This window comes from Athene cunicularia (genome assembly GCF_003259725.1).
Source record: "Athene cunicularia isolate RWA chromosome 7 unlocalized genomic scaffold, athCun1 chr7_part1, whole genome shotgun sequence".
Classification (NCBI taxonomy): Eukaryota; Metazoa; Chordata; class Aves; order Strigiformes; family Strigidae; genus Athene; species Athene cunicularia.
The window spans coordinates 36,662,341-36,680,793 of NW_020799107.1; the positions used below are offsets into that span (position 1 = coordinate 36,662,341).

The 18,453-nt window shown below is 47.9% G+C and overlaps 1 protein-coding gene across 1 annotated transcript in view; it reads left to right on the forward strand.

Annotated features, from left to right (window-relative positions):
- FMNL2 (formin like 2) overlaps positions 1 to 18,453 on the forward strand; it is a 72,673-nt gene that overhangs the window by 33,441 nt on the left and 20,779 nt on the right. The window contains 3 exon segments of the mRNA XM_026852537.1: positions 585 to 678; positions 13,500 to 13,574; positions 17,256 to 17,366. Of these exon segments, the coding sequence (XP_026708338.1) occupies positions 585 to 678; positions 13,500 to 13,574; positions 17,256 to 17,366 (280 nt within the window).

Consider the following 18,453-nt stretch of genomic DNA (forward strand, 5'->3'; position numbering starts at 1 on the left):
TTTTTTTTTTTTTTTTTTTTTTTTTTTTTTTTTTTTTTTTTTTGTGGCTATGAATAATACAAATTATCACAGAAAATAATTCAGATTTGTATCAGGAAAAATACAGATTTGAATTATGAGCGTGTTGATTAAAAACTGGGCTCAGAGGAGAAGATGGCTGACTAACGGCTGATGTGTGGTGATCCAGGCTTGTGTAAAACTGCCTCCTCTCCAGGTCTGTGCAGGTGAACTCATCGGGAGTACGAGCTGTCGAAGGCTGACGTGGTTTGCCTTTACCAGAGTTATGCAACTGCCTTTGGTTTGCTTGAATTTCCACCAGTATAATCCATGATTTAAATTTTTGCATGTTTTGAGAAGTGTTAAACTGGGGGGAAAACTGCATGATCCTGGGAGAGACAAATGCCCCGGATCAGATGGTGCTCAGCATCATGCATCTTGCAGGTTTACTAGTTTCAAGAGATTAAAAATACGCGGGATGCAAACTGGGTCTCCCAGTGTCTCCGCATCCCTTTTGCAAACAGGTTGAAAGAAAAGTGGCTCATCACGCGGTGGTCACTGACTGTTGTGGTTTCTTTTCTTCACAGGACAAAGGCGCTTGTCTTAGAACTTTTAGCAGCTGTTTGCCTCGTCAGAGGAGGGCATGAAATCATTTTATCTGCGTTTGATAATTTTAAGGAGGTACGTTACTCTTTTCATTAGAATTTGATGCACGTGTCAGTAGTTCTCTCACGTGGCGTTGGCTAGAGCTTCCTCATTCAGCTGAATTTCCTAGAGTAAGGGTTTTCCATAAACTGCAGATTTTCCGTAAATCACTTTGAGCTGCAAAGAATCTGAGAGTGATGTTAATGCCATCATTTTGCACACTTGTCTTTAAAAGAGCCTTAATCCCAACAAGATGAATCCAGACTGAAAATTGCTTCCTTTTCCTTTTGGTCAGTTGAGCTGTGTCTCTGAAGTGGAAGACTAATGGAGATCTTGAGAGCTTTACTCCAGCTCTTCTGTCTCTGAACACTTTTATATGTTCTTAGATAAAACAACCAGGAACGGTGTATTAGATCTCCCATTTTCAGAGCCATTTACACAAGCCCTTGAACTGCAAAACTCCTGGGTTTACTGTCAGGAGAAATTTTATTTGCAAATAAATTACAAAATCAAGTGTCTGTGGTGAAACATCAACTGCTGAAATCAATGCAGGTATTCCAGGTGTGCCAAAGTGGTGTCGTTCATGGGTGTTTGTGTTCAAGCATATCCCTTGTGTGTGTACAGTGGTTAATGGGACTTGAGAACATTGTCTGAAGGTTCAGAAGCACTACTGTGAGAATCAAGTCCTAGAAAGCTGCTGTTCAAGTTTATTTTGAATACCAGATATATTTGTGGATTTATTATCAAAGAAAAAATATATCTAGACTTACCAGCTCAAAAAAATTGTTAGGCTTGATGAGTCCCAACTGGACTTGTGCATGTTTTTCCTTCATGCTGCTGTTGCTATAATTATGCGGGTTAACGGAGGTGATCAACAAACCAAGTTGTGACTATTGGGTTTTTTTACTTTTTCTGCTTTGGGAATTATTTCTGGTGGGGAGATACCAACCTCTGATTTACAGCCAGTGTAAATATTTGCATGTCGCAGACAAATAACTGTATTTGTGAGGTGCTCGTTGTTACACAGAGCTAGAGCAAAAAGTTTGAAGTAATCTCCAATGTGGGCCTGTTGTAGAAACCTCAGCTTTGCCAGACCAGGCCTGTCCGAGATGTGAGCTGTGGTGTAGAGCTGCCTGGGGCAGGGGTAGTGGGACTGGCACAGCTGCTGGCGAGGCGTCCCCGGCTCTGGAGTGGAAGTCGAGTTGGAAGTACTGTGTGACCATGGAGAAAGCCTTGCTCCTGGGTCCCAGCAGAAGGGGTGGTCAGAATATGGAAATGAGACATTCTGCTTCCAGCTGGGGAAAGGTCAGCAGTCCTTGAATGCAGGCACAGGGCTGGAACTGGAAACTGGAGTTTGGCTCTTTCGTTTACTCGTCAGTCACCTTGGGTGAGCCACTGGTATCTTTGTCTTTGCACCTTTGTGAGGTGAAGGAACCACAGAAACAAATGCAGATGAGATTGTTCTGAAGAACAATTGGGTAATATGAGAGAAGCACTTCAAATAGGAAAAGCACTGTAAACATGCAAAGTCCAGTGTTATTATTCCAGGCTTAAATTCTTCTAGCTTATTAGTACTCTATTATAGAAGAAATAAGATTCATTAGGGAGGATGGTGTGAGGGATTGCTGGTAGCTTGGGCAAATGGCTACAGCCCAAATACCACGGTCGGGGCGGTCTGTGTGGCTCCTTAAACGGGCCCTTTGCGTGTCACAGGGAGGGATGTGTCACGTCCCGTTTGCCTTCTTACCTTCCTGACATCTTTAGTCGAGGTTTTGCTCCTTCATTTTCTTCCAGGTGCTCCATCATCTCTCTTTTCTCCTGCTAACATTCAGAAATTCCTATGTAACCCGTTCAGTTTGTCTGCCGTTACTTATTTATCCCATGCCTGTTTGTGTTTGATCGAGTCGTTTGCTGTAGTGGAAGTGGCAGATGTTGCAGGTGAAGCAAGTGTGCAAGGAGAGGGGATTTTACCTCCCTCAATTCTGCATTTAGCTGTTCTTCTCTTTATCCGATTATGCTGCTTATTTCTTGCTCTGTGCTGTTGTTTTCCAGTTTCCTCCTGGGCAAGTTTTCAGTCATGGTTTCAAGTTTTCATGTTTATAACTCATTTAACTGGCATATTAAACATCTCTGAGTTGCTGACATGTAAAGTACCCAGGGTTAAATTTCCAGCAGTATCCTTCCAATTTAAATTGCTGTAAGCTCAATAATATTTGTGTGGCTTCTGTAACTATGCATTGCAGGGCTGCCACAGCTTCTCTGTGGTTCTTTCATCAGACACTGCGTGCATATTTAGGACAGATTAGACTCGTCAAACTAGATCTCTGCCACTCTGTCTCCTTGCCATAAAATAACTTCAAAAGAAACCTGAACTCCCGCGTAACACTCACCCTGTAATAAAGTCAGTAGGGAAACCAGGATATTTCGGACCAAATTCTGCTCTCATTTACATCAGGGTGAATATCAAATATTTCATTAGGCTTTGAGCTTTGCTCTGATGTAAATGAAAACAGAATTTGGTTTTCGATGTCTGACTGAGCTGGAAAACCACAGCTGATGCGAATCTTTTCAAGAATTCTTTTTGAAAATGACTTTTCATTTGAAAATGATTTTTTCTTTCTGGCCGGGCTCAGGATGTTCAAATGGAGGACGGTTTGTTTTGTTAAGCTGTCACTTGAAAATGATTCTTGTCCAGTTACTTCCCGTGAATCCCTGATTGTCGTGCGCAGGTTGTTTCTCTTTGCAGGGCTCTGTGCATTTACAGACATCACCTGGTGCTCGCTTTTCAGCACAAGGTTCAGATCATGTTGAACTTCTCCACACACAGACAGGGGGCTGCTTCAGAGCCACCAAGAAGTTCACAACAAACCAGGAGCTTGAGATGGAGTTGAAGAAAGCAGTACTCAACAGGAAAAGAAAGCCCAGAAGCGTTGTTACTGATGGGGAATGTGGAGCAGGAGAGGGAAGGAGTAGGTTGGGGTGGGTGGAAGGAAAGGCAGGTGATGGATGTGAAGTTCCTCAGAGCTGAGGAGAGCAGGCTTCACGCCATCACGCTGGTGGTGGGAAACACGTGCCCCCTGTTTCAGGCCAATGAGCGGCAGAGCTGTTGAATTCTTTTTTTTTTTTTTTTTTTTTTTTTTTTTTTTTTTTTTTTTTTTTTTTTTTTTTTTTAAATTTGGCCAAAAGGCAGGCAGGGTTACAATGAAATCCTTGTCTTTATTGTACAGAATGAATCAGGAATTTTAAGGGAGACGTCAGGATTAGTTTCTCATCCATCTTTGTATTCCTCCTTTGCGTTCTTTGTCACGTTGAAGGAGTTTGCATGTCGAGTACAAGCAGGGGATGGTTTAGGTCAGTCTCTCACAGTGTATGTGTCTGCTTTCTGCAGCTTAGGTTTTGGGAGCTATTTGGCATTGACAGAATGGCAACTTCCACCTCTCTAAGAGAGAAATGCCCCAAAAGGTACACACACCTTCTGGGTTTGGTCGTTCCGTCCAGGCCAGTGCAGATGTCGGGTGAATCATCCCATTTCCAGCCTAACTTCAGCTCATCCATTTTCAGGAGATCTTGATCTGGGCTAAACAGGAAAGAAAGTTCAAATTAAACTGTGAAGACCCTGTCCCTGCTTGTTCCTGGGCAAGGGGGATTTTTACACCATCCCATGCTTCTCTTTTCAAGATGTTCCATAAATCTCATCGCTTTTGAAGTCCAGGTGCTCCTTAGCCCCTATGTCAAGATAAGCCTCCGCTGCTCAGCTGAGTTTGGACTTGCCAGGGTGGTCAGGTCCTGGTTAGGAGAAGCTCTGTTAGCCAGGAAGGCCAGCAGATGTTTTGGTTTGGCTGCAGCCACTCTCGGTGTCATCGGGCCTCAGAGAGCTTCGGAGATGTCCCGGTGCAGAAGCGAGGAGGTCGGGGTGGTGCTGGAGGCTGCTGCTCAGCGGGAGCAGGGCTCTGCCTCCAGCAAGCGGCTCCTGCTGTGCTCTGCAGCTGGAAAACTTCCTTTTTCTGAGTGATGCTTGACTGAATTCTGCTGTATTTACGGGAAATAGTTGGGAGTTTCTATGCCACAGGTAACCCATGGGAATAGCTGGGGCACTTGGCTATTCCCTTATTTTTTTGACACTTTCTGGCCCGTTGCTGGTTCTCTTTGCAGCCACCTCTTATTCCCAGCACCTCGCTCTGAGGGTGGATGCTGTTTGGAGGGGGTATCACAGCCGTGGCTGGGTGAGCTCTCCGGCACAGCCATGACCCTGCCTTTACCCGCTTGCCAGTGGGCTTCCTTAGCAGCGTTCCCAGCCCTTTGTGCTTGTTTCCATGGATTTGTGAGAACTGGCTATGCGGTTTTATCCGAGTTGCCTGGGATTTGTGTTGCAGGACGAGCAAATGCACTTTAGCAGAATGCCAAGGGAAGAAAAGGAGAGAGGAGTTAGCCACGAGACAGCTTGGGGGGAGCTCCGAGGGTCACAGACCAGATGCTTAGAGCTTGTGCCCCATGTAAATTGAAGCAGGCTGAGTGCACTGTTGGAAAACAAGATATATTTTCCTGATGCTTTTTCAGAGTAGTTAATTCATTTTAATAGCGTGATTGTATGTGTGAGTATACAGAGAATTAAGCTGCCGTCTTTTACTGCCAACAGTAAAACTTAGTTTTACTGTTCTTTCGTTGCTGACTCCCCTTGCTGTTTCCTGAAAATGCTGGTTTACATTTGCAAAAGCAGTTGAGCTGGAGCTTGGGTGTGTCGGTGTCCTTGAGCCCTTCCAGGGAGGGGACAGCCACAGCTTCTCTGGGCAACCTGTGCCAGGGCCTCACCCCCCTCACAGGGGAGAATTTCTGCCTTAGAGCTAATATAAATCTCCCCTCTTTCAGTTTAACCCCGTTCCCCCTAGTCCTATCCCTCCTCCTGATGACGAGTCCCCCCCCTTTCCCGCAGCCCCTTTCAGCCCTGGGGGGCCGCTCTAAGGTCTCCCCGGAGCCTTCTCTTCTCCAGCTGAACCCCCCAACTCTCCCAGCCTGTCCTCACAGGGGGGCTCCAGCCCCCCCAGCATCTCCGTGGCCTCCTCTGGCCCCGCTCCAGCAGATCTGTGTCCTTCTGCTGTTGGTGCCCCAGAGCTGGACCCAGCCCTGCAGGGGGGTCTCCCAGAGTGGAGCAGAGGGGAGAATCCCCCCCTGGCCCTGTGCCCACCCTGCTCTGGGTGCAGCCCAGCACACATTGCTGGTTCACAATCAGTTTTCCACCCCCACCCCCCCAAGTCCTTCTCCTGGGGGCTGCTCTCTAGCCCCTCCTCGCCCAGCCTGGGTTTGTTCTGGGGATCACCCCGACCCATGTGCAGGACCTCGCCCTTGGCCTTGTTGAACTCCATGAGGTTTGCGTGGTTCCCCCTCTGCAGCCTGTCCAGGTCCCTCTGGATGGCCCATCCCTTCCCTTTAGAGTATCAACCACACCACCCAGCTCGGGGGTCATCTGGAAACTTGCTGAGGGTGCCTCGATCCCACTGTCCGTGTCCCCAGGAAAAATGTTCAACAGCGCCAGCCCCAGCCCCGACCCCTGAGGCCGCCACTTGGCGCTGCTCTCCCCGGCACAGGGAGCCGCTGACCCAGCTCCTTGAGTGCAACCACCCAGCCAGCTCTTACCCGCCGAGTGAACACACTACGTTCTCCTGCAGACCAGTGCACTATGTAACTGGGGCCAGCTCTTCCTTGGAGCCCCTTCGCAGGGAGCCTGGAGGGGGGACCCTGACGATGTGACCATGGCTCAGACTCCTCAGGCCAGCTCCGAGCTGTGCTCTGGGTTAGCTCTGCTTCACAGGAAAGTTTCTTACAGTGGTGTGCACCTAACAACATAATGCTTTGCCCATTATGTATCCATATTTATGTAAATACACATATGTGTGTGTGTGTATATACATACAGACAGCTTTGACTCTTGAGGAATGTTTGCTTATAAGCCAGAGTCTCTCAACTTTTTTCTCTTTCGTTGTAGAAATCCTCACTGACAGAGCCAGCAGGCAAAGGTTTTAGTGCATCATATATCCCCCAAAATACCTGAATTAGTCTAATTGGCTCAGGCAGCATCGCGGGGTGTCCCTGGGAAGCAGGCAGCGAGACCCCCCCGGCACCACGCCCCGAAATAAACTCCTTCCCCAGTTCCGAGGCTGCACATTTGGTCACAGGCTATCACAGCATCACCAAACCTAAATGAGGATTCATTAGAGCTAAAGCACAGAAATAATGCAGAGAGGCAAGCTGTGAGCAAGGTTATGAAATCTGGTGAGAACATCCAGAAATAGAAATAACACAAAAGTTCTAGTTCAACAGATTTAAAGCTTGTTGGGGCTATGAATGCAGAAAGCTGTTTCCTAACTTACTTATGGCCTTGCTTCAAAATTGAAAATTTTTGTGGCATTTCTAGTTTGCTGTTTTATTTACATGGTTTACATGTTTTTCATTTACTGAAAGCGTAGCAGCCAATAGACAAATGGCTTCAGTAAGTTTACAGACACATTGAAAAAAAATCACAACCCTAATGCAATTGCATAATGAAAACAGTTACAAAGAAATTCGGGGGTTTTGTGCAAAGGCTGTTTTCCTCAGCTTTAGTGAAGATCTGAAAATGACAGTTTTTGAATATACTTCACAGCACTCTGAACTAACATTTTAAGGAGCACAATCTTACAAGGACCTTATGCAGCTTTTTGTTAATCTCCATTTTAAACATAGGAGAATTTACTTCAATAACAACTAAATATTGCAGGGGGGAAAAAAAAGAGGACTCTACCACTTTTTTTAATTTTTTTTTTTTTTTTAATAAGCACAATAGTAGTTTTAAAACGGGTCCAAACTGGGGAGGCAGAGTATTGACTGGGATCTGTAGTGAGACAGAAAGCCAGCCAGAAATAATCCTGGCTCTCTGCAGGGAACACTTCCCGACTTTGGCTCTCAGCCAGCAAAGCAGTTAAATTGCTTATTATACAGGCATATACCAGAAGAATTGAATTTGGTAAGGTGAGTGTATGCTTGCGTGCTTCTCTGCATGGGAAATAATTTTAGTATTTAAAAATAAGAACAGAGTTGAGGTGCTTTTCCTAAGGTCAACCGTACCTTTCAAGAAACCACCTTGTTTTGCTCCAAGACAAGAAGAAATGCCAAAAATTGCAATTCAGATAATCCAGAAAACTTTTGAGAATTTCGTTGTCTGGTGATTATTCCAGCATCTGATCTTCCCCCTGTGCTGGGAAGAGAAGGGCTGACCTAAGTTGTTGGAGGCCGGGGGATGAGAGAGGCTCCGCTACGCCGGCGCTCCCCCTTGTTTTAACACCAGTTTAATTGACTTACGTGTTTGCTGCTCAGAAATATCTGCCAGGTGAGAAGAATTTAAATCCCCTCACGCATTGCCTGGTTATGACTATTAATGCTGAGCTTCCAGAGGCCGGGCTCATCTGAATTGCTGGTCAGCGAGCTGGAAGGCGGGGGCATGGCAAATGAACCTCATTGTTTACCTCCATCGGTTTTCACTCCGGCAAAGTGAGACAATATTGTTCAGCCCTCGATTTTGACAATACTTAATTCAGAGTCAGATTTCTCTGTTTGGATAATGAATGGCAGCACTGAAAACAGCAGTTCTGAATTATTCTTACAGGCCATTATGATAACACAGTAGTAGAAGAAACTGTTTGTAAGTGCTGGAAAATGTAAATGCGTTTGTTGTCTTTTGCACTCCAGTAGTATTTTGAGAGTGCCTTAACCCTGCTGGTAGAGGAGGAAAAGGTATTTTAACCTAGTAAGTATTAAATAACTGTTTACTTAACCAGTAACTTATGGGAAAACTGATTTTTTTGTTCTTCAGCAAACTGCAAAAATGTCAGCATGATCAGTCCAAACAAAGTGTTCCTGTGGAGTGCTGCTTGCCGGTGGTGGGATCTGCTGATCACAGTGGGCTGTTGTGGGGGAGAGAAAGCCGGCATTGTGCCGCCGGACAAAGGAGCACAGACAGGAGAAAAGGTTCACAAAGGGTCCCATGAATTTTTGGGTTGCATATACATCGGGCTATTTCTAACGCAGTGCCCAGCAGGGGCTGCGTTCATGTACACAGCACATATTTTCGGTGAAATCGTGCTACCGCTTCTCGCTCTTCCAGACCTCGAAAGGGGAATGAAGGAGGAGGGAGCAGCTTCAACCAACCTTCGGGCAGCACATGGTTAGATGGTCATTTTAACGTTTGCACAGACAGAAAATGTCCTGTACTGCAAAGCCTTTGCTGAGGTTTAGGTATTTCAGAGTTGGTCCTTCAGAGGATAGTTTTCCCTGCCCTGAGGTCACTGCTGGCTGCCTTTGCCGTGCCAGACCTTGAGTGTCAATGCAGACGGAATTATTTCATTTTCTGTGTGGCGTTGGAGACCACCAGGGTGTTATCTGCTTCCTGGCAGAGGGACATTTGGTGAGTTGGTGAGCTTACTGATGCCTTTTCTACCATGAACTGTCATCTCTCCCCGCCTCTGCTGACAGACGGACGCTGCACCGAGGCAGTTGCTGTGCCTGGACAGGGCACTCTTCTCAGGCGTAGGAGTGTCACCCCTCCAGATGTGGAGGAGATAGTGGTCTGGCAGCCGTGCCCCACACTGCGCCTTCTGCACCGTTGGCCAACAAGCTACAGCTCCAAACCCTGAAATCCTGCCTGTGTTGGCTCCTGTGTTCGCTGCCGTCTCCGCCTGGAACACGCTGTATTTGCTTGTGGCGAGGTTTTAGTTATGAGTTCCATCCTCCAACAAAATGAGGTGGTACTTTGTGGCATTAGGTAACTGAGGTGGGAGGGTGATGCACATGAAAACATCTTCAGTTTTTCCAAAATACCCAGGTTGCCTTTCCGGAGAATCTTACAGTAATCCAGCTACATGAGCAGGAGCAACATGAGTGTTGTGAGAGTTGAACTTGGCTCTTGGGTGGTCTGGATGTGAACTGTGTGACCGGAGAGCATTGCCAGGTGGATATGGATATAATCATCACTAAATTTTTCATAATGGAGCCTTTTGCTTCCTTATAGGATTGTATTGTACCTTTGTAATAGGTCTGTGATGGGTTTACTTCATTAGCACCCAAAGCCTTTCCAGAGAAAGGATCCTTTGTGGGTGGTTTTCCATAAAGCCATATTGTTCTTCTAGAATGACGTGGGCATAATGCAACCTAAAAAGTTTTTTTTTCACAGCCTAAGTAGAGACTTTTTATAGCTGTGGTAACTCATTTAATCTTGCTTCTTACACAGAATAATGCTAATAAAAGAAAGATCAGCCTTTCTTAGTCCCAGCCATACTTTCAAATGACAGACCTTGGAAATTTATTCAAATATAAACGGCAACATATGGTTTTATGTGGTGGGATTTGATTTCAGCATTCGTCTTGGATTTTGGCCAATCTTCAGGCTGTAGGCTTCATCTACAGTTTCACTCTCTTTAATCTTCCAGGATAAATTATATCATTTCATGAAAGTCAGCTCGCTGTCTCTTGAAACACACATGTTCCCAGCACTGACTCATCTGATGATAGTGTGAAATATCTGCGAGCAGCCACCAAAAGCCGCAGGTTGTTGCTTTTCCTCTTGCTATCAGCTGCTGTATCCCAGCCAGCCAGGGCTGCTTGCGTCCTGGCATCGGCACTTCTCTGCTGGGGCTCTATCACTCTGGGTTGCTCCTTAATTTAATTAGTCAGCCATAAATGGCTTGTAGTTGTTTATGTCAGCTTTTCTCATCCATGTGGAACAGTTTACATTAGATTGTTCAGAAATCATCCTTCTGGCTTTTGCTCTTGAGCGATCATATGCACCGTTGTTACCTTGGTTTCCACGATATGTGATTTTGTTTAAATTACTCTATTTTTTTCTTGAGTGGCTGCAAGAGAGATGCGATTGTTCAGAGCTCAAAGTAGATGAGCCTACTTTTTTTTTTCTTTTGCTGTGTTGACTCCTAACAGTTTTGTGGGGAGGGGAGAGTGCAGAGAGTGCTGGAAGAAGCTGGTTGAGCTGAAATACTGCCCCATTTACTATAGTAGGAAAAAAATGGCTTGGGATAATAATGTAGGGATGAGTGTATCTAAGCAGCCTGTGGTGCAAGTGAAGGAGAGGGCTCTTTGGGTCTGCTTTGAGCAGGAGCTGGATCGGGCCCAGCGCACGCCTCCAAAATCAAATTATATCGGCGGGCAGCTGCCGCCTTTGATCCGTACAGTGCCGGTCGGTTCCTGAAACTCGGCCAGATTCTGGTTTTCAATTTGGCTCTTCTTGACGGAGGCCGGCCTCTTCGCAGCGTTTCGTCCCTTCTCCTGAAGGCCGAGTTGCTCCTGCGTGGAAGCGTTTGTGTCCCGGGAGGGGGCTACAGCGCAGCTGAGCTCTAGGCCTGTGGGCTGCACCCCGCTTTTGGGGCGCCCTTGGTAGGACATTCATGGTGAGTGCCCAGAGTGGGTCACATTGTTCTGCGTTCAATGAACTTGAGCTGCTTTGCCACAAAATGGTTCCTGGAGCTGGCTGCGGCGAGCGGGAGAGCGGGGCGGGATGCCTCACCTCGCTGCTCCGACCATGAGCAACGTCTGTGCAGCGTTTGGGCTTTCATCTCCCAGCAAGGCCGTTCCTGACGCTGTAGGGAGGCTTTATGAGGGTTACTCCTGAAAAAAACCCCGAGATTAGGCAGAAGATTTACAACCTGAAGCTGAATAGTAGGGGCCTTACAAACTCACCCGTCCTTTCCATGTTCCGAGGACCACAACGTGCTTCACCCCTTGTGCAGCTGTTGGCCAGGTGATACCAAAGAGATTTGCTCCATCCACAAGTGGATCTGTCTGGGCTCTGTCTTACCCTATCTTAAACCTTAATGTGTGCTTTACCAGCCTGGTGTAGAACCCACATAAAGGCATTTAATGCTTTAAAACCACTTTCACAGCATAGGCTGTGGAGAGAGCCGAGTCCTTTGGGTTAAGGTCATGATAATTTGCTTGACCAACAAGTGTAATCTGTTTTTCACGAGGAGGGTGCATGCTTTGTTGTTTAAGCCTTTCTATTCTACCTTGTGAGTCTCTTAAGGTTCAGCTGGAAACATTTAAATACAACTTGAGCAAGCATTTGTGTGTGCTTTGAGCGCCCTGCCTACCAGAGGCTGTGCAAGTGGGGGTCGCTGAGCCTGCTCAGAGCCCATTAGTTGCAATTTGTGGTATTGTGGCCATGAATATTGATGGTAATGTTATCAAATAGTTCATCGTAACCAGTGTCCCCGTCCTCTCGCAGAGACTCAGTGGCAGAATTCCCATTGACGTCAGGTACTGACCACAAATATCTGAGTAATGACCCAGTTGTGGCAGTTTTGCTTAGGAATGACAGAAGATGTATCACATACACCACAAGTATGTTTTATTCAGTCATAACAGACAGTGGAAAGCGTGGCGAGAGGTCACCCAGCAGGCCCCTACTCACAGTGCTTTGCAGATCCCGAGATCAGCTCAGTTTAGGTCCCGCTCAACTCTGTGTGGCTTCAGTGCAGTCTGCTGGGTGCCTTAATCTTTGTGTAGGTACACGCTGTAGTGTAGGCACTGAGAAAGAGAAAGCTGATGTGGGGATAGGAATAATCATGCATGCTTTGTGAACAGTTTGCTTTTGGGGAGTATCTAAAAACCCCAGTTGGGGATTTGGCCTCCTTGTGGGAGACACAAATGTAGAAATATGTACAAAGAACCGGCCGCTGCCTGAGAGTTTCTACAGAAGAAGTAGCCAGTGCTCCCGCCAATCCTTAATTACCATTCGTTGGCTAATTCCACATAACTACCGTGCCACGAGCTGGTTCTTCGGGGCAGGAGCAGCTGATGTCTCAGAGGGGAGTGCTGCTGGCCGGGTGACGGGCCCCCCCAGGGACGGGTCGGGTCGGAGGTCCCGCTGCCGTGTCCCAGCCCCTGATTGGTGGCACCCAGCCCACCCAGGACACAGGGCCAGGTCGGGTTGAGGAAGGAAGGAGCCTCTTGGGCTCACTGAGGGCTTTGTTCCTCAGCAGAAGGGAGGTTTCAGTCCTCCAGATGACCAGACCCTGCTTTTCAGGACCTTTAAGAACAAACCAGCTTCTTTGGGAGCTTCTCCTGTCCCTCTGCAAACAGCCAACATCTGAGGAGGGCGAAGCTGGGGACAGCTTAGCAGGGAAACGGGTGCACGTCCTGGTGCTCACCTCCGCTCCCTTTCGCTTTGCAACTTATTTAATATTTTGTGATTTTGGCGTGGATTACTCCAGATCGTTTGTGTGCTGGGGAAAGTAGGACTGAGCCAGAGAAGCTACTGGGAAGTAATAAGATTTAAACAATATCCTGAGACCTGCTTTATCTTTAATCTTATTTCTCCCTCAAGTTGCTTGTGTTTCTCGCCAACACCCCTATATTATGGCTCTGTAATTCTGACCAGCTGATAGTTACACTGATGTGTTTCACTCCTCATTTAACCGGTGATAATTTTTTTTTTTTCTTCCCTGTAATGTATTGTTCTTCCTAATTACATTATATTGCAGTGGAAAGCCAGTTCCGAATGGTGAGAGACCGAGTCTTCCCATGGCATAACCTGGTGCAGTGCAACTCTTGCTTACATTTTTACCATCAGAGGGTGTGATTAATTTTTGGGGGAAAAAGAAATACAAAGAGTTAATGTTATAATTGTACCTGACCCTGTAGACTTGCAGGTGTTCACCTGTGATTGCCCTGCTGGATTTGTCATGAAGAAGAATATTTTTAACAAGAGAGGAATCCTGGACGGAGAGGTTTTGAGCAAGCAGATGAGCTGCTTTTTAAATGGTTTTCGTACTCTCTCCTGCAAGCTGTAGTTTAACAAACACGTGGTGATTCTTTTGTAGGTATGTGGAGAGAAACAGCGCTTTGAGAAGCTGATGGAGCACTTCCGAAATGAAGACAACAACATTGACTTCATGGTGAGTGCTGTCTACCATCAGCAAACTTCGGGTTCAGTGTTTAGTGTCCGGTCCTGCCATTGTAGAGATTTCTCTGCCTCCTGATCCTTGGTCTAAAATTACCACAGTACCGTTATTTTATATCACACACTACATAATGTGCGTTTCATTTTTAGCTTCCGTTCAGTTCAAGAAATGCCTTGAACCGTAGTGAAGGTAAGAGGAAAGTGGCCATTTGGTCCCGTGTGCTATTTCACTTGCAGCTTCTGCAACATCAAGATGCGTGTGATGTCCGTGCGCCAGCATCCTCAGGGTCACAGACAGGGAAGTGTGGGACAGACTCGCTGCAGCTGCTGTCTGTCCTTATCTGCTGATAAATATAGCTGTCGTTTGCACCACTTCTGGTTCCATATGCATGATTATTCACCAAATCCACTTCCCCTGGAGCACAAGAGAGAACGGCGGGAGAGGAAGCTGTGGCTGGCACCCCCAGACCCCAGCGCCAGCTTGCACGGCGGCACCACGTGAAAGGCAGAGCTCGTGGCACTAAGGATGAGCCAGCTGGTTACGTGTCCGATATCAGAAATACTTCTGTGTCCACTTCTTTAAAGTCTGTGGCAAGGGAGTGCTTGTAGCAGGAGCATGAGAAGTTTCAAGTCCTGGTTTTAATTAGAAAACCAGTGCTGGCATGGTCAGTGTGGTCTCCCTTGCGCTGCTCGTGCTCAGTCCCTCGGATCTGATGTGATTGTTTTGAGGTGAGAGCAGAGCAGGAAGGCTTCCCACCTGGTCACTCTGGCCGGTCTGCTGAGGCCTCTGTTAAGCATCTGTGACACTTTATACTGTTTTAGTGCTGGGCTTTGTGTTAAAGACCTCTGTCTGCCAGGAATTAGGTGTTAAAGCACCTGGCGTGGTGTTTCCCACAGGCTTTGAAGACTCCCGATGGCCAGGGCAGGCTCACACCCTGGAGCAGACAGCAGAATAACAAGGAGGTGGTGTGCGTGAGATAGGATGGCCTCATTCTTATTTGTTTGGGTTTTTTTTTAAAAAAGTTACAGCGATCCCTGCAATTTTACTCATGTTAGCAGGCTGCTTTCAGTAACTCTCCGACATGTTTGGTTGTTGGTTTGGTTCCTTATTACTGCAGTCCCAGTAAGGACATGCTGGTGGTCACAGTATACATTAGTATTCTCAGATGTACATACAGTTTAGTCTGTGATTTAACAGAGAGATTTGTCAGTCCTCAACACGCGACTCTTAGTCATTTTTCCCATGCTCACAGGGAGGGGTGATCATATCTGGGGAGCAGGAGAGTAGCACAGCTCAGGGCAGGCTGGAAGCAAGGCCGTGACAGCAGCCTGCAGCCAGCCACCTCGCTGTGAGCAGCGCGATGTGTCCGCTCTTTTTTTAAAAAAAATCATCCCTTGTCTTTATTTAAGATACGAAATGGTGTATTGTAAGGATATAACAGGGAACATGCCCTTGTGTGTGTGTCTGTACAAGCCCCGTGAGCTGTGAATATTTGGCATCCAACTGGACACCCTATAAGAAAATCCACTGGCTGCTTCCACCAGCTAAGGGCTTGACTGTGTGACAAGCCTAAAGCTGGAAGAGAGAGCTCATGACAAATAATTTGTCAGATCCACTCATTCCTGTCACCCTCTGGCCCCCTCCACGTACTGCTCTGATGCCCAGGGTGGACGTTTCTCCTCTCCACAGGGCAGGATAAAACAGATGCTGGAGCCCAGGCTCCAAGACATAACGCTACAGCTCGAGTAATTCAAGGAGTTGCAACGACTGAACATAAACAAAGAGCTCTTCCTGCAGGAGCTGGCTTTCACCCTGCCCTAAATGGAGAGCTGTCTGCAGAACTAGCTGGAAGGGGCTGCGGTTACTTGCATGGATCGACAGGGAGGAAAGAGCAACAAAAACGCAGAAGTATTTTGGAGAAGGTTCCTGTTGTTGATATTGACTTACTTCATTTTAAACGCAACTTTCTTAGATTAGTTTTCTTTGACTTGATAAATTCCTTAGTTGTGTATGTAAGGATCTGAGAAAGGAAATGAGAATTTGGCCCTAACGTTGCGAGAGCCAAAGCAAGTACAACAACAGTGCTTTTGAAATAGGGGAATTTGGCTCTGGGTGGTGTGAGAGGACAGCAGGGTTCAGCTGGCCACGACTGGCACTAGGAGGAACCAGCGTTTGCCACAGGAACTGGAAAGGGCCCTGCAGCGACTCGAAACCTGAAGTTCTGTTTCCAGCTGTGTGGATCAGGTTGTTGGTGTAAGAGATGTGGGGATGCAGAGCTCCTACTTGAGTCTTTAGACCATCTTCCTTCCTCTCTTCCTTGGGGTGATCCCTGTTACCAGTCTCACAACGTTGCATTATCTAGAGTGAAAGTCATTTTGGAAAGAGTGGTTAACACTGGTCAGGATCTCCATGGGAAGATGCAGCTGAAAGCTTTTGACTGACCTTTGTTTAACTATTTTGGCTCATTGTGTCCCTGTGGTCCCAGTTCCAAAGCTGGACAGTACCGGGCAGCGCAGCCAGGAACATTTTTATGGCAGCTCAGCGGCTGCTGGAGGGAGCAGCCTGGGGCATCCCGGCCAGCCCTGTAGTCAGAGGCCACCGGGCAGCAGATTCCTGCCCACGGGTTTATCCTCTGGGCCCTGTGGCAGATCACAGAGAACTGGCCAATTTCCTGTCATAAACTGGTAGTCTAGAGAGTCACCTTCAGCTCTTGCTTCCCACAACACGACCCAGAGGCGTGGGGTCTCCTGGAGGCTTGTCCTGAGGGTAAAATCAGGTTGCTTTGATTTTATCTTCTCTCAGATTTGTTCTAGGACCACTGAGATGCTTCCCAGATATGTTGAGAAGCTTGGTATCCTGTCGCATTGCTGGCAGGATAGGATTATGCCCTTGAAAAACCCAGCAAGGACTAGGCAAGCCCTCTCTTAACGCAGCTCAGAGGGGGACAGACGTGGTCATCTGCGAGCAGAAGGAGGGTTGGGGATACTTGTGCAGAGCAGGAGTTGGCTGTGCCTTACATGCAAGTAAAGGACAAACCTTTTGGGGTTGGCAGCCTGATTCCTGCCACTCTGCAGGAGGTTTTCCCCCACTGCTCCTTCTCCTCGTGACCTGCTTCGCTCAAGAGCCTTTTCCTTGCCTTCACTGTGCTCGGACGTGTTTGGACGCCAACTCCTATGATCTGGTCCCTGGTTCAGTTACCAAACCACAGCTTTGGAAATATGCTTTCTGCAAACAACAAAGCGCCTTTTGTGAAAGTCCCGTTTCCTAAGCGAGGGGTTCCAGTTGCAAAATTAATCTCACTTTTACAGGCCGTTTCAGAAACAGCATTGTTTTCTTAAGAGCTTGTGTGCTTGTACGATGTCTGGCCGTGCGAGCTGGCATGGAAAGCGTTTCTGTTCACTGACACGCAGTAAAGGTAGACTCTGCAGACATGACTTAATTTCTGGAACCTGTGTTTCCCTTTATCACAGCAGACAAACACGCCGTAAGCTCAAATCCAACACTGGCTTGGAAAAAAAAGCTGCAGTAGTGGGTCACAGTTTCCCCTGGTAGTAACCACACGGAAATGTGGTCGCTGGCCGTGTGTGGCCCGCGGGGACCCTGCGCTGGGGCTTTCGGGGGGCAGCCGGGGCCGCGCCGCCGCCTCTTCCTCATGTGCGGGGGTTCTCCTTGCAGGTGGCCTGCATGCAGTTCATCAACATCGTTGTCCACTCGGTGGAGGACATGAACTTCAGAGTCCACCTGCAGTACGAATTTACCAAGCTTGGCCTGGATGAGTACCTGGACGTGAGTATGAGCCGGGTCTCCACCGCCTCGCAGCGCGGATCTGCTCTCTGGGCTGGGCCTGGTGGCAGCCGTGGCGGGTCCACCCTGCGGCTGGGCCCTCAACCTCCCCGAACCCCCGAACCCCGGAGCTTTAGGGAGGGCACAGCAGGGCTCTGCCATAGTCTGCTAAAAATGCAGCGCCTTGGCTGCTGCTGCGGGGGGACTGTGGCCTGGAGCCACCCCTGCAGAAGGAAGATCAGCTGCCACTAACAGCAATTACAGACCGGGAGCTAAATTTGTAGCTCTGCCTTAGAACAAAGGGAGGATGAACCGCAGTTGTCCTCGCCCGCGCCACGTCCCCGACCTCCAGCCTCGTGTCGGGCCCAGCTCAGGTGCCAGCAGGGCCCCCTCCGTCTCCCTGTGACAAAATCCTCCTTTGAGTTTTCTCCTGGCCAAGTGTTTTCTGGCATCCCGTGGGAAACACTTTCCTTCAGAAGAAAGATGCTTTTATATTTCCCCGTTTTGTATTTTTCCTCTCTCTCCCTGTCCCTACCCTTGGGAGCACACACATGAAAACAGTGCTTGCGCTGGCGAGGGATTGATTTGTCCCTGCTGACTTCTGCTCAGCAGTAACCAGGAGAGGTTTTTGTGTTGTCTACAAGTTTTGGTACATGGTGATGCTGAGCACAGGTCTGTTTGGGGTCCCGGGGTGGCACAAACCCTGCAGCCCCATCGGGAACAGGCAGAGCAGTTCAAAGCATGCTCTGGTGTTATCTTTGGTGATAAAGCACACTTGTTTTGAACACAGCAAACCCAGTGCAAGGTCAGCAAGAGCATTTGGAGGATTTGCTCTGGGCCGTGCTGCTTCTTTGAACCCAAACACAGGCCTCACCTCTGCCTGCTGGCCACTGAGCTGGTGGCCACGACATCCAAAACCTTGGATGTTTGGTCTTAAAAAATGTCTTTTTATTGCTTCTGACCCCAGCTAACAGTACAAGGCAGTGTGTTTTCCTGGGTGATGGAAGTGGCCTGAGCTCCCACCCCTCTCCCCGCGCCGTGGCCTGCCTGCGAAGGGCTGCTGGTGCCGAGTGACCCCCCCCCCCCCCCC